Raw genomic sequence first — 13,788 nt, 5'->3', positions numbered from 1 at the left:
CCCTTCACTCCTGCCTTGTAACCACCTGTCCAGGCTGTCCTGCCCATCCAGGATGGGCATGAATGGTGAGCACTGACTGAAACCAAATTCACTGCTGGGCATCAAGTCTGGGGACCTCTCTTCACTTGGCAGTGACTGAACAATTTATATCAGATTGAAGGGTAAGGACTTGATAATGAAACTATTTCATTTCCACCTCTAATTCAGCTGCCACCTGTAAAACTGCAGACAGGAATGGGTTCTGGAAATGCATTGGAAGATGGTTAGATTTTCACCAGGCACTGCCTTCATCTTTATGCCTGTGTCCTGGGTTATAGTGTAGGATGTACACAAAGTATTTATTCCATCCCCATCCCCATGAGCTGTTGGAACCAGGTGGGGCAGTGTTTTCCCAGGCCCCTCCTTTGGGCTCTTCTGCTCATGGCCCATCAATGCCTTGCCCAGGACTCACAGGGAACTCCCTCCAGGAGCCCTCTCTGTTTAATGGGCCATCAAGGAGCCACTGCACGACTCCTCATCCCATTGGGAGATGCTCCCAATGCCCAGGGGGAGGAGCCAAGCATTCCCACCTGGAGAGAATCTGGGATTTGGGACAGGACAAGCAGCCCTGACCCACTGGATTCCCAGAGGAGCAGAGCTCCCAGACCTTTCTGTGGGATCACTGCTTCAGGAAGAGCCCCTCACCTGGACTGCTCCCACCACCGTGCTCAGGTTGTGTTCTGACTCTGCCAGTGGTCTTTTGTATTTTATTTTATTTTATTTTATTTTAGTTTATTTTATTTTATTTTCCTTTTTACCTTTCTTCTTATTAAATTGTATTTCTGACCCAGAGCTTCTCACTCATTTTGCTTTCAAACCACAACAGCCTGTGCCCACCCACATCAGTTTGTTATCGTGAATGACTCCTCCCAGTTCATTATCACAGCTGCTTGCATCCCTTACAGACAGGTGCCACAGGCAGAGCTCAAAGCTCCCAGCACTCAAATGTCCTTTTCTATTCAGAAGGGTTGTCACCCCAGGAAAGGGGAAGCAGTGCCTGCTGAAAATATGGAACACCACAGTCTCTTTGGACAACTGTCTCATGTCAGGAAACACAAGACATTTTGTCAAGGACAAAAAAATGGAGCACAGGCTATGCTTGGCCACTGACATTTTACAAATGCCTGTGCTAGTATTGTGAACAACCTTCCTGCCACAGAAACCAGATTCTGACATTCACACCTGGATTGGCACTATTTGATCACCCTTTCCATTTTCCACCATTGGCACCCTTTCGATCAATGTCAGCCCCAGCCCCAAGGTGTTTTATGACACTTATTTCAGACAAACTGCTTAAAGCTACATAAGTTCCAAATGCCACATTTCTGTATGCACGTCCTTAGCCTGAGAGTTTGGGTCAATTTTACTGTTAAGGCTCTCGTTTGGCAGATGAAAATTGAACAGTCGATTTCCACTATTCCCATTGCAGCACAGACTGCAATATTTCTACTGCAATATTTCCCTGTGATCCAAATTATTCCCTGTCCCTTTCCACACACACAGACAGGGGTCCACAGGATTTCAGTTTTCTCCCCAGAAGTGTTAGCAGGAGAATGGTGATGAGGATGATGAGGTCTTGAGTAAGAGAAAGAATCTACGTCAAATCCCGTTTTCCCTAGAAAGTACAAAGCCTTACTTCAGTAAATGAGGAAAACATTTCTTCCCTTCAAATTTTCTTCCAGAAAGTGCTTTTTAGACAAGTCAGAATGCAACACATATTCTCTCCCACATGCAAAAAACATACGGATCTCTAGAAAACAACCCTTTTTTCCCCCTCCTGTGAGTTAGAGATTGATAGTCTTCTTTTTATGTCTCAATCCTCAGGAGACGTGCAGGGCTCCTAAATTACTTGGATTTGTTTCTTCACCATCTGGAGATGAGTTAACCCTTAGTAGGAATATGCATCACTCATGGATGTACTTGCACTCAACCCTTCCCAGCCCAACACTCTTCTGTGATAGGAATTTAGGACATGGCTGTTTCTAGCCCTGAACATTCTTGAAAACAGAAGATTCCTATACACACACACTGGAAACAGACCAATTTTCTGCTTAAGGGTTTCCCAGGACACAGCTCTTCAGAAGACAAGGAGAAGGACAGTAGCCAGATGCACAGGACTTGCAATCTCAGAGGCAGATAAGAAATTCATAAATCGAGCCAAGTCATCTCACCTCTCCAAATCCCAGGCTCTTCAGTCTAAGAACTACACCATCAGCTCCACGAAACTGCTGAATATCTCTGGATAAAGCAGCACTATATAACAAAGTTAAAATTCCCTACATATAAGAAATACTTTTTTTCTCTAGAACACCTGAATTTCTGTGAATTATGCAGTGTGGCAGCTATAGCAGGTCTATAGCTTAGCTGCACAAATAATTGTGTATTTGGCCATGACAGACACTTTTATGTTGCATTCCTGTCTCCACCATCAGTGATAGTGCAGGGATACTGACAGAGCCACTGCTAAACCTGCAGTTGTTTAGATTCAGCTTCCCCAGCTCATCCTTTCTCTTGAATTTGAGCAAGTTAAATTCCTGGGATCCAATAACTTTGAAAACTAGGTAGCTTGGGATATGAATTTTAAAATCCATGCTATCACAGCTGAAAGGAGGCCCACTATTGCTCACAGGTGATTCCTGCCATGTGAGCTAGGGGGAAAAAAAGAAAAATCTTTTGACACAAAATAACCAGAATTTCAGCTTCTGAAGTTCATTAATATATAGCTGTCCTCTCCAGCTCTCTTCTTGATGTTTGCCTTTAATCCTCCTCTCCCCATTCATGTGCAAATGTCGTTCCACCTTTTCCTGGAAACCTCAGCTACAATGATTTAAAGAAGTAGAGATGCTGCAGAGGATTCATTCAGAAAGGAGCTTTACAGAAAGCCCACAACACATCACTGGGGAGGCAGCTTTGTGTTTCTTGGTGGCTAATTAAATTCTACTTAAGGACTAATTTAAGGGAGAAGAAAGACCAGATAAAGAATGGCATGGCACAGCACCAAGTATACTCTTAAGGCTTTATTGAGCTCTAGAACACACACACACAAAAGCACACAGAAACACATGAATCTCTAGAGTGTTATTCCCAAATTCTCTTTTATTTATATTGACTGGATCTAAGGTTTATAGCTATCCCCCACAGGTTAAAATATGACCTAACTGTGGCATACAGTGGCCTCATGTCATACAGAAAGTAATTTATAATCCATCTGAAGTCATTTCAACAACCTCTGTGCCAACAGCTAACGAGACTGGGAAGATGTTTATTAGACTCTCTTTGCATTAGGTCAAAGTCTGAGAGGCTGCTTAATTCCCACAGCATGAGTATTTGTGCAGATGTATTTGCAAACACTGTGTGTGATGTAAACTGCCTGATTTTGCCCCTTGTATCAAACCAGCATTTGGTTTATTCCCTTACAAGTATGCCAGCCCATTTGGGGCACAGACTTTGTTTTTTGGCATGATGGCACACCTATAGGTGTGCATCATCTTTATTCTTTGTGCTACATCAGTGACAGGGCACACAAACCAAACTACTCCCTAAAAGAACTTTCCATTCTGTCCATTCTAAAGAAGACTCTAGGCTTTATTAAAATTGCTGACTGCTCTGCATTTCCCAGTTAACAAACTGGTCATGGACCTAGTACTAGAACAAAGAGCAGGTGTCAGGATCTCCCACCTCATTTAGCACCTAAAATAACTGCCAGAGTAGCAGACCTGCCCAGTGCTACTCCAGCCTAGGAGAAGATATCTGAAAAGTGCCAACCAGGAGGCAGATTGGAGGAGGCAGACACTAACCTCTTGTTTCTAAGCTCTCTACACTTCCAAGCTCCTGGAGCAGCATTTCAGATCCAGTGTTTTAGTGAGGTTCGCTGCTTTCCTTGCTTCCTGACAAATCTCCTTAATGAGCAGCTTCTCCTCCTTGCCATTTCATGATGAAGTAACTTGAAGGTGCCATACATTTTCAATTCTTCAGATCATTCAGGTCCTGGCAAGCCAATGAGGATTCAGCAGAGGACAGTCAGGGGTTATAATTTCATTTGGATTTGTTCTGCTTTTAAAAAGCATTTGGGTCTTCACGAGGAGAGGTTGTGAACTCTGGTGTGGGAACTTCTCACTCAGGACAGTGCATGCATGAAGCCTGGGAAAGATGCACAAACACAGGTTTCTTTCTAAGGGGATGGATAAACTTGGCTGACAGCCCACAGTTCTGCAGATCAGTGAGATAAATGTTGGAGCAAGTCACAGTCTCTCAGCTGATCCCAAAGGAATGCTTAACTATGTCCTTCAAGTTTTTGTCATTAATACAAATCCTTGTGGGCCACTGAAACATCTGGATTAGAACATGGGTTTTCCTCAAGATGTAGCAAGAATAAACACTGACAGCATTGAGAGTTATCATCAGAAGACTGTAAAAAAATCCCTTGACAAATTTGCTCATTTTGGGTCTTACTCTGAGTTCAGAAAAGCACAAAGACCTTGTTTCAGACAATAAAACATGGACATGATGCTGTCCAGTAGTGGGTCTGTTTCCTTCAGACGAACAGCTGCAATAATCCAGCCCTGCTGAGCTTTATTGAAAGTTACTAATTTTTAGGCAATGCTGAGAGCCACTGATTTTATCTTGGCTGGATATTTACCTCCACCTTAAAATGAAAAATAGCCTTAAGAAGCCAGAGCAGCATTTCATTTCTTAAACATAATTAAGGAGGCTCAAACTCAAAGTATAAAGTGACTGAAGGTGATTCAAATAAAAATAATCTACCCATGACCAGACAAAGCAAGATGTGAGGGGAACGGCCTAATTGTTAAGGTTTCAGACTGGAAAGAAGAACTATCAAGTACTCTCCTCCAAGGAGCATCACCTTGAGTAAGCAGCAGTGTTTCAGTATACTCACCCAAGTAATGGAGAGAATAGAGTCCAAGCTCCTAAAAGCACTATAAAAGCATTAAGATTTTTCACTTGGGATTCAAGATGTGTTAAAAGCAATTGACTGAATAGAAGTACATCTCACAGAGTGTGCAGACACTGCATTCTTCCCCCCACAAGTGTACTGCCCCTCAGACATAGCTTCACTCTTCTGAAAGCTCAGCACTCAGCATCTGACCAGAGAGAGCTTACTAAGCCATCAGAAAAGGCTTTTAAATTTAAGAGCTGATGGGCTTTCTTCAAATGCCCGTTTCTGCCAGCACCTGCCTAGGCCAGGAGCATCTGTCCAGTCATAATCTGCACAGGAGAAATTCATCTGCAGACACTTATCTTTCAAGTGCCCTTACACCAGAGACCCAATGAGATACAACCAAAGACTAAAAACTGCTTTGCAAACACAGCTCAGAGGTTTCTGTAGAGAAAAGGTGCTGCAGCAGCAATGGAAGAGCAATGCTGCCATCTGCAGACACTGGGGATTGAAGCCTCCTCATTTGCAAAGATCAGCCCATGCAGAGATGTCATGCTGTCCTGCATTTTATCCTTTATAACTATCTTCAAATGAGTTTGTGGAGCACACTGTGCCACTGGCCAGGGCAGGAAAAGTTCAAACCATGCTTTATGCTCATTTATGACACACATGGGAGAGGCATTAGGCTGTCATAGTTCTATGGAGCAGTGACCACAGCACTGCAAATCTGGCGGAATATAGTGGTGAGGATGAGAAAGTTCATCTTTATTGAAGGTATTAAAATTCTGCTGAAACCTCCTTACAAAAACTGAACAGTACATGGCATAGAAAACTGCATCAGAGAAAATTCTGCACATTGATTAATATACCAGAACTATTCTAAGTCTGCCATGAGTAGGAAATGATCACTGCTACAGAACTGTTTGCCTTGTGATAGGGAAGGACAGGGCTACTGGATTCACAAAAGGACTTTTACACACAAAAAAAGGAGATTTTTCAGGCACTTATACTATAAGCATGGCAGATGAAGACCCTCTTTCTTTTGTGACCATGTTTTAATCCATGTGCAAAAATACAGCTTGAGTAATAGAAAAGAATCAAACATAGCATAATTAACTGGGTAACATTCAGACAGTTTATTGGGTAAGAAGAAAGGCCAGGAGGTGCTTTAGGACACATTAACGGATGGGCTATAGATCTGTTCATCTACCAGTGCACACTCATCACACTGCAACACAGCTCATCAAGAGTGACCTGAAAGAAGTTTCTGGAGTTTGTATTCAGGGAAAGTAACATGGGACAGGGAAAAGTGGGGTAGAGGAAGAGAGCCACCATCTTCATCACAAAGCAAACCAATAAATGAACCTCTTACTACTCACTGATTATATGTGCAGATTATTTTGACCTAATTACATTGGTTAAGTCACCCTTTGTGTTATTTTGTATCTAAAATGCTTCCTAGTACTAACAAGCTCTTTGGAAAGCACACAGAGATAAAGCACTTTTTACTTTCAAAGCTCTCTATGACAATGATGTCAGCTCAGCATCCCTATAAGGTAGGCAAAAATTAGCTGTTTTCTGAGACACAGAGAAGTTAAATAATTTCCTCAAAACCATGGTGAAGAATGTGTTAGCTATTACACAGAATGTGTTAGCTAATATCCTTAAGAACCTGGAATGACACTGTTTTTCAGAGAGAGGGAATTGGAGGCAACCAGCATCTGCTGGTAAGGAATTTTCAAATTTTCATCTCAGTTTTACTATTAAAATACTTTGAATCCCCCCTACCTCAGAAGGTGTTCCACACACATATTTTTGCACTAATGAGCTGTTTCATCTTAGTAACAAAAAGCACTGGTCCTTTCCAGCCCTAAGGAGACATCCTACCCAGGAAAGGGTAGTCAAGGTACAGCAAGAGTTATATACTCAGGGCACCAATGATCTGCCCATTATTACAGTTATCAAAGATACAAGCCAAGTTAGTTTGAGGAATTTAGCTGGAGTACTGTAGTTTTGTGTAAAAGAAGTAGAGAAAAGATAACTAACCATTCTTTGAAACTGAAAGCTACTCAAAACCAAGCTATCCTAAAATGAAGCACACAGCTGCTACAAAGGGCAGGATTAACCCAATAAACCTGCATATCCCCTAGTGCAAGGTTAACAGATTTGTCAGTTCAGCCCTTACTCATCCCCACAAAAGCTTTTGGTTTGCAGAAACGTGAAATGGGTATTGGAGCCAGGCTCTTCTTCATTCTGTCTTCAAAGAATCTAGAGTAGAAATTCTGTTGTGTATATCTGCATTGAAGACAGTTTCCAAAACCTGCTGGACAGCTCCCTCCATCCATCTGAGCTGAACTTCTGCATTTTCTCCTCGTGTTTTTAGTCCTAACAAGTATTTTGCTGTAGAAAGCAGTTGCTAAAGTCCATCTTTTCTTGTCCTGTGCCTAGCCAGAACAGAGAGATCATTTGCCCATTTTAATAAATAAAGGATGAAACTGTGGCTCATTAAATAGGCCTGCAAAGACTCCTTTCCATTAACTTCAGCTCAGATACAACTGCTGGGTAACACTGGATAACATGAAGCTGTAAAACCAGTCTCCAAATAACTGTAAGATGTAATCTGGTACCACCAACTCAGCTTTCCTGCTGTCAGTACAACCCACTAATGGGGCATTTAGCTCTTTCGGATTAACACAAGGGCAGAAGTTACCTATGACAGATGCAGGTAACACCATGTGAGTTTATTGCTGGTTTATTGCTTGTGTGTAAAGCCCTTCACACAGTGGTTCAATACACACACACTTGTTCAGAAGCCAGGCAGTGACCTGGCCCCAGGAGCTCCAGTTCAACACCTCTGTCAATTCCTCTGAGCTTTCCACAGCTCCTGCAAACAAGCTTTTAATGAAAACAGGACTAAATAACACAGAAGAGAATTCAGTTGCCACTGGTAATGTGTTATGGATCAAATCCACCTTTGCACTGGAAGGCACATGTTTTCCCCATTATGTTTGGCATGTTTTTCACACAGCTACATAACTGCTGAAACAATCAGCTCTCCAAAGGGCCACGTGAACAGCAAGTGGCCAGGTCTGCAGGAGGAAACAAAGCAACACTGTAAGATATAGAGTGGGGAAAAGAGGTGGGGAACTTTTCTTCAGAGATCACTTAATTGTGATTCAGTGACACAAGCTCTGGGCTCCATTAGGAAAAATCTTGTTAACAAAATTGTGTTTTTTCCTGTTTGAAGTCCTAATTTTTATGCAGAGCCAATGCAATAATCCAGATTTGTTTTTTGATAACACTATATCTTTCTTCTTTGCTGAACTGGGCTTCTTATAATGAGACATTTCACTATAATAGTGTGAATAATAGTTTAAATAAACAGAGAAAAACAAATGAAAAAAATTGCTTTTTTAAATAAAGAATTTGTTTTCTACCTATGTATCCATTAAACCATAGCTCTTGAGAGAAATCTGGCACTGTATCAGCTCCCCCTTAACTCAAAAACTGTCATTTCAGAGAGTAAACTCTAAGCAAATATAAAAATGGAAACCGTTTGTTTTTCTACCCATTGAGGGCTTTCCAGTTGCATGGTTTGCATTTACAGCTTCAGCTTTTGTAGCAGAATACAGATTTACTGGTTATGGCCTAAAGTTTGTGCAGTGGGTTATTTGTGCTCCATTTTAGCACCACAACCCACAGAGATTTATAACTCTGAAATTTCTAGACTATATGGGACAAGCAGAAGGAATAGTTCATGAATCAGTATCTAGTGCATTTCAGGGAGCTTGGAAAGAAAAGCTCGAAATTTGGCTAGGAAAAGCAAAACAAAAATTAAAACATACAGCAGATGAAGATGAAATACACTTACAAAGGAGTGAATTAATGGCACCTAGGTTGTGATGCTAAACATTTGGCAGTGTTTTCTGATTCCCACATGGGAGTCACTGGACTCTTTCACCACTGTAAGAAAAGAAGTGACAAGAGCAACCATTGTGCTTGCGAAGTGAACAGAGAGTGTGATTTGAGGCTCTGTCTTTCATTGAACTGACAATGAAAAAAATAGGTGGCAGAAGGATGAGGTTCTTTAAACGTTTCCTTGACCTTATGTCACCTTGCTCCTCAAAGCAAAGCCACACAGTCCTCCCCTTCTGAAGAACTGACAAATCACTTTTTTGAAGTCTGTTGTATAAGCTGTCCAAAACCAGAAATCACAACATTCACTATCAAGAGTGCAAAGTGGTCTTCCCATTCTTCTCACTGTCCATAACGGGTCATTTACTCATCACACCCACTGTCCATTGGCATGAACAGTGAATTACGAGGCCTGACCCCACAGCTCTTTTCACAGTTTGGGCAGACCTCCAGCTGGTGCCAAGGTAATGCCAAAGACATAGAAAAGCCCCAGCAGCAGGTTGAGCTTGGCTGTCCGCTGAGGGATTTTGCAGAAGCTCCGGCTGCGGAACTGCCTTTCCAGCGAAAAGGCCATGGGGATGGTGAGCAGGGGCAGTGCCATGCTGATGGTGTAACGTGTGGCCAGCACACAGAAGATCAGGTAGGGCAGGAAGAGCAGCACGGTGTAGAGGATGTAGGAGAAGGTGGGGCCGATGAGGATGGCCAGGGTGACGATCCCCGCCTGCCGGTCCGACTCCATGTCCCGCGTGTTGTTGCTGTGCAGGATGGCCTCGGTGCTGAGCGCCAGGGGCACGGCGTACAGCAGGGGGGACACTGACAGGTACCCCACCTGCACGGCGTGGGCAAACATCACAGCCAGCGGCCCAAACGTGATCAGGATCACCACATCGCCCAGAGCCACATACTTAAACCCGATCCCTGTGGCAAGACACAAGAATGAAATCAAGGATCATTAAAAAGTTCAGGATCGCCACATCCCCAAGCTCAACATATTCAAGTCCAACCCCTGCAGCAAGACACAAGAATGAAATGAAACATCATTTAAAAATTCAAGATCACCACGTCACCAAGCACAACATATTTAAATCCAATCCCTGTGGCAAGACAACAATAAAATCAAGTATCATTAAATGATTCAGGATCACCACGTCACCAAGCACAACACATTCAAATCCAACCACTGCAGCAAGACACAAGAATGAAATGAATCATTAAAAGATTCAGGATCACCACATCGCCAAGCACAACATATTTAAATCGAATCCCTGTGGCAAGATACAAGAATGAAATCAAGTATCATTAAATGATTCAGATGACAGAAGAGAATGGATGACATAACATCATCAGCCCTTTGTGGCCCTGATTTTTCAACCTTCTGATCTTTACATGCTTGGACTGGAGCTTTCTCACAAATTGTGATGTTTATAAATTGAGCATTCCCTTCCAAGGGAAAGGACAAATTGAGGGACTTCTAGGTTGACCAGTGGGGTCAGAGAGGTGTTAACCTCATCCCCCAATCCCTGATCAAACTCCAAAAACTATGTAAGTCGAGATCCCAAAAATAACTTCCCTTCTTTCTCCTTTTCACAAACTGACAGGTCAGTGCAGTTTTTTTTGTATCCATCTAGTGACAGCCCTTTCCCATAGGAATATTGCGAAACAACCAAAGCACACTCAGCTGTGGACAAGAAACATGTTATCTCTTTTTTTCCTTTTTTAAGATAAGGGTTTCTCCAGACAAACAATGTAACAAAAACTAAGGGCCAGTTTAGAACCATCTAGGAGTACCTGTCTCTGCAGAAATCTATAGGAATAAGGTACTTTTCAGTGTGATCATGCAAACTAGAACCTGATCCTGAAGAAACACAGAAAATGCTCAGAACAAAGGCAAAACTGACGAGACTCTTTCAGGGAAACTCACATAACGGAAAGTCTGGCAGTTTGAAACTAAGTTATTTTTTCTTCTCCTAGTAATGATGTATCCATCCAACACAGGAAGACACTAAAATATCCTTGTCTTGTTAAGAAGAATCACAAACTGTACAGCATTCTCAGTGAAGCTCCAGCTAAAGAATAACAACAAAACATTCCAAAACAAAGTAACACTCTCACCAAAGAAAATAAAATAAGCCATTGCCTACAATGCTAAAAGATATGAAATAAACATCACAAAAAGACTCAGCAATAGTTCTGATAAGCATTTAAAGCCATATATGTAAATAATAATGCCTCAACACCACTGAATATCTTAGTATGACTCTTCCCACAACATTCAATTGCATAGAATACAAGTTTATGTACCAGCACGTCAGGAAACACCACAAATATTTTATGGCAGTGCACTAGACAGACCACGTGTGTCTTCTAGAAACCTTTGACAATTCAGCTGATTCTATCACTCCTACATTCAGATTCATAACAAACAGGACACAGCATTTACCTCCGGTATAAAGGAAGGAGCTGGAAAGTCCTCCAAAGTAAATCAGGGCCAGGTGCTCCAGCTTGAGCGTGGAGACAGAATAGAGCCCCGCGGCGCAGAGACAGCCCACGGTGTAGAGAAACACTCCAAACCGGACCACGTCCTGCGGCTCCAAAATCTGGTCCACCAAAGTCCTGTCATCGCTCTTCTTGTGATCGATGCCTTTAGAAAAGTCATAGTAGGTATTGACCAAGTTGCCGGCCCCGTGCACCGCCAGGACGGTCACGGCGCTCCCCAGCAGCAGCCCCGGGTCCAGCGTTCCCTCGGCCCGGTAGGCCAGTGCGCTGCCCAGCGCCACGGGGGTCAGCGAGGCACTGAAGCTCCAGGGCCGGAGCGCCAGCACATAGGCCGCGCACTTGTGTCTCCAGCCGCCGCCGGCGGCCCCGTCCGCGCCCGCCAGCGCCGAGCCGCCGCCGTTCCTCTCGCTCCCGCGGGGGCTCTCGGCGCTGATACTGATCTTCTGCACCGGCTCTGCTGGTCCCATGCTGGCCCCGCCGTCTGGCAGCAGCACCTAGAAGGGGAAGTGCCGCGCGTTAATGGGGCGGCGGGGCCCGGGGGGGAGCGAGGGACACCCCCATTACCCGCCCTACCGCCACCGCCAGCCCGCCCGGCCTCCCCGCCCCCGCGGCCCCGCGCGAGGGGTTCCGCACCCGCCGGTACCTCCCGGTGAACAAATTAAAAGGAAAATTAAGCGGCCCACGGTGTCACGCGCGGTGGCGAGGGGGTCACCCCGCAGCACGCGCCGGCACCACGATTCATGTCATTGCTGCACGGAGAGCCCGAAGGCCGGCGCAGACACAGCCGACTGCGCTGCTGTCACGGCCGGCCGGACACATTTCGGCGGTGCACACCGGGCACGGCAGCGCCCCGCTCCCTGTGCGCATGCGCAGTGTGCACAGGGCTGTACCCGCAGCGCGGCTGGAGCTGGAAGGACCTTAAAGATCATCCAGTGTCACCCCGGCCACGGGCAGGGACACCTTCACTGTCCCAGGGTGCTCCGAGCCCTGTCCAGCCTGGCCTTGGACACTTCCAGGGATGGGGCAGCCACAGCTTCTCTGGACAACCTTTGCCAGGACCTCCCCACCCTTACAGGGAAGAATATGTTCCTAACATCTAAACTAAATTTCCTCTCTTTTAGTCTGAACCCATTCGCCCTTGTTCCTGGTGTAGAGTCCCTCCTTGTGGGCCCCTCCAGATACTGGAAGGCTGCTCTGAGATGTCCACACGACCTTCTCTCCTTCCACAGAGGAGATGCTCCAGTCCTCATCCCGTCTCTCCATGTAACAGCACCACACCGCTCGGTGTCACCAGCTGACGATGCCTCAACCCCATTGTCTATGTCGCCGACAGGGCTGGTGAACACTATTAGCCCCGGTACCACCCCTGAGGGACACCACTCGTCCCTGGGCTCCATGTGGACAATGCGCCGCTGACCGCAACTCTTTACGCGCGGCTATCCAGCTAATTCTTTATCCACCGAGTGGCCCATCCATCAAATCCACGTCTCCTCAGCTGAGAGACCAGGATGTCACGCAGAACAGGGCCGAGCGCTCGGCACAAGCCCCAGCAGACCCTGCCGGCTGTTCCACCCTGCCCGCCCATGCTGCAGCCCGGCCATAGCCCGCGCCTCCCGGAAGAGCGGAAGCCGGCATCGGGAAGGTGGGGCTACTGAGCAATCCCAGCCATTCTATTGGTCAGATGTACTGTCACTCAATCATGACTGCTTTGATGATTGGTCAGAACGCGACAGCCTTCGCCGTTCCTCGGGGAAAGGGCGGAGATTTGAGTGCCTCTTCCCCTTCCTCTTTTTCTATTGGTCAGATGTGATGCCGATCACGGCGTTTCTGGGAGCCTATTGGCCAGCAGGGACTGGCCGGCGCCGCAGGCGCGGCGGCGGGGCGGGCACGGGGCCCGGGGCCCGGAATAGGGGAGCCGGCGGCGGCGGCGGGTGAGTGAGTGAATAAGTGAGTGAGCGAGAGCGAGAGCGGCGGTGCCTCTCCTCATCACCGGCTCCTCTTCCCCTCACTTCCCGCCTCCTGCCCGGGCCGACCTGCTCGAGCCCCGGCCGCGCAGCGCTGCCGCCTGCGGCCCCGGGGCCGTGCCCGCCTTTCCCCGCCTCACCCCTCCCTCACTCCCGGCCTGCAGAGCTGCCCCTGGGCTCGGCCCTGCCGGGCCCGTCCGCCAGGTTCTGTGGCCCTGAGGGAATCCCCTGAGGGAGCTGACACCGGCATGGGGCGATGTCAGCAGCTCCCGGCTGCTCTTTGAGCCAGGGAGCCTCTCCTGGCTCCACCTCACCCGTGGTCCCGCTGGGTGTTTGTGACTGCGTGTGGAGCATTTGGGGAGAAGCAGTTGAAGTTCCAGTGTCAGTGCTTGCTTTGGTCTTACGTAATCTGAATATCGGGGGAGGGGGGGGGGGCGTCAAGCATCTGAAATGTTTCCGACATAAAGAAAGGCTCCT

At 46.1% G+C, this 13,788-nt stretch overlaps 2 protein-coding genes across 5 annotated transcripts in view; one reads left to right on the top strand and one right to left on the bottom strand.

Moving 5' to 3' along the window:
* Positions 1–5,691: 5,691 nt before the first annotated feature.
* Positions 5,692–12,914, bottom strand: UBIAD1 (UbiA prenyltransferase domain containing 1). 3 transcript variants are annotated; one of them, XM_083876729.1, is made up of 3 exons: positions 12,560–12,914; positions 11,292–11,841; positions 5,692–9,769 (listed from the first exon to the last, which is right to left on the bottom strand). In XM_083876729.1, the coding sequence occupies exons 1-3, from the start codon at positions 12,608–12,610 to the stop codon at positions 9,282–9,284; spliced, it is 1,089 nt and encodes a 362-aa protein (XP_083732855.1). In that variant the 5' UTR covers positions 12,611–12,914; the 3' UTR covers positions 5,692–9,281. The 3 variants fall into 3 exon arrangements, with proteins under 3 accessions (XP_083732855.1, XP_083732857.1, XP_083732856.1); XM_083876731.1 differs by lacking the exon at positions 12,560–12,914 and adding an exon at positions 11,991–12,096; XM_083876730.1 differs by lacking the exon at positions 12,560–12,914 and adding an exon at positions 11,981–12,088.
* Positions 12,915–13,227: 313 nt separating this feature from the next.
* The window catches only part of MTOR (mechanistic target of rapamycin kinase), a 64,199-nt gene continuing 63,638 nt past the window's right edge, over positions 13,228–13,788 (top strand). For both annotated transcript variants that reach the window (XM_083876879.1, XM_083876878.1), the window contains exon 1: positions 13,228–13,278. The gene's annotated coding sequence lies outside the window, so the exon portion shown is untranslated. The remainder of the gene's footprint in view (positions 13,279–13,788) is intronic.

Source organism: Zosterops lateralis, assembly GCF_965231275.1.
Source record: "Zosterops lateralis genome assembly, chromosome: 22".
In the NCBI taxonomy this organism is placed as follows: domain Eukaryota; kingdom Metazoa; phylum Chordata; class Aves; order Passeriformes; family Zosteropidae; genus Zosterops; species Zosterops lateralis.
This window is presented reverse-complemented; position numbering and strand designations above follow the sequence as displayed.

Coding starts and splice junctions, on each gene's coding strand:
- UBIAD1 (XM_083876729.1), bottom strand. CDS start 12,610: ATGGAGAGACGGGATGAGGACTGGAGCATCTCCTCTGTGGAAGGAGAG. Junction 11,842..12,559: donor CCTCTGTGGAAGGAGAGAAG/GTCGTGTGGACA, acceptor TTCCCCTTCTAG/GTGCTGCTGCCAGACGGCGG. Junction 9,770..11,291: donor CTCCTTCCTTTATACCGGAG/GTAAATGCTGTG, acceptor GTCTTGCCACAG/GGATCGGGTTTAAGTATGTG.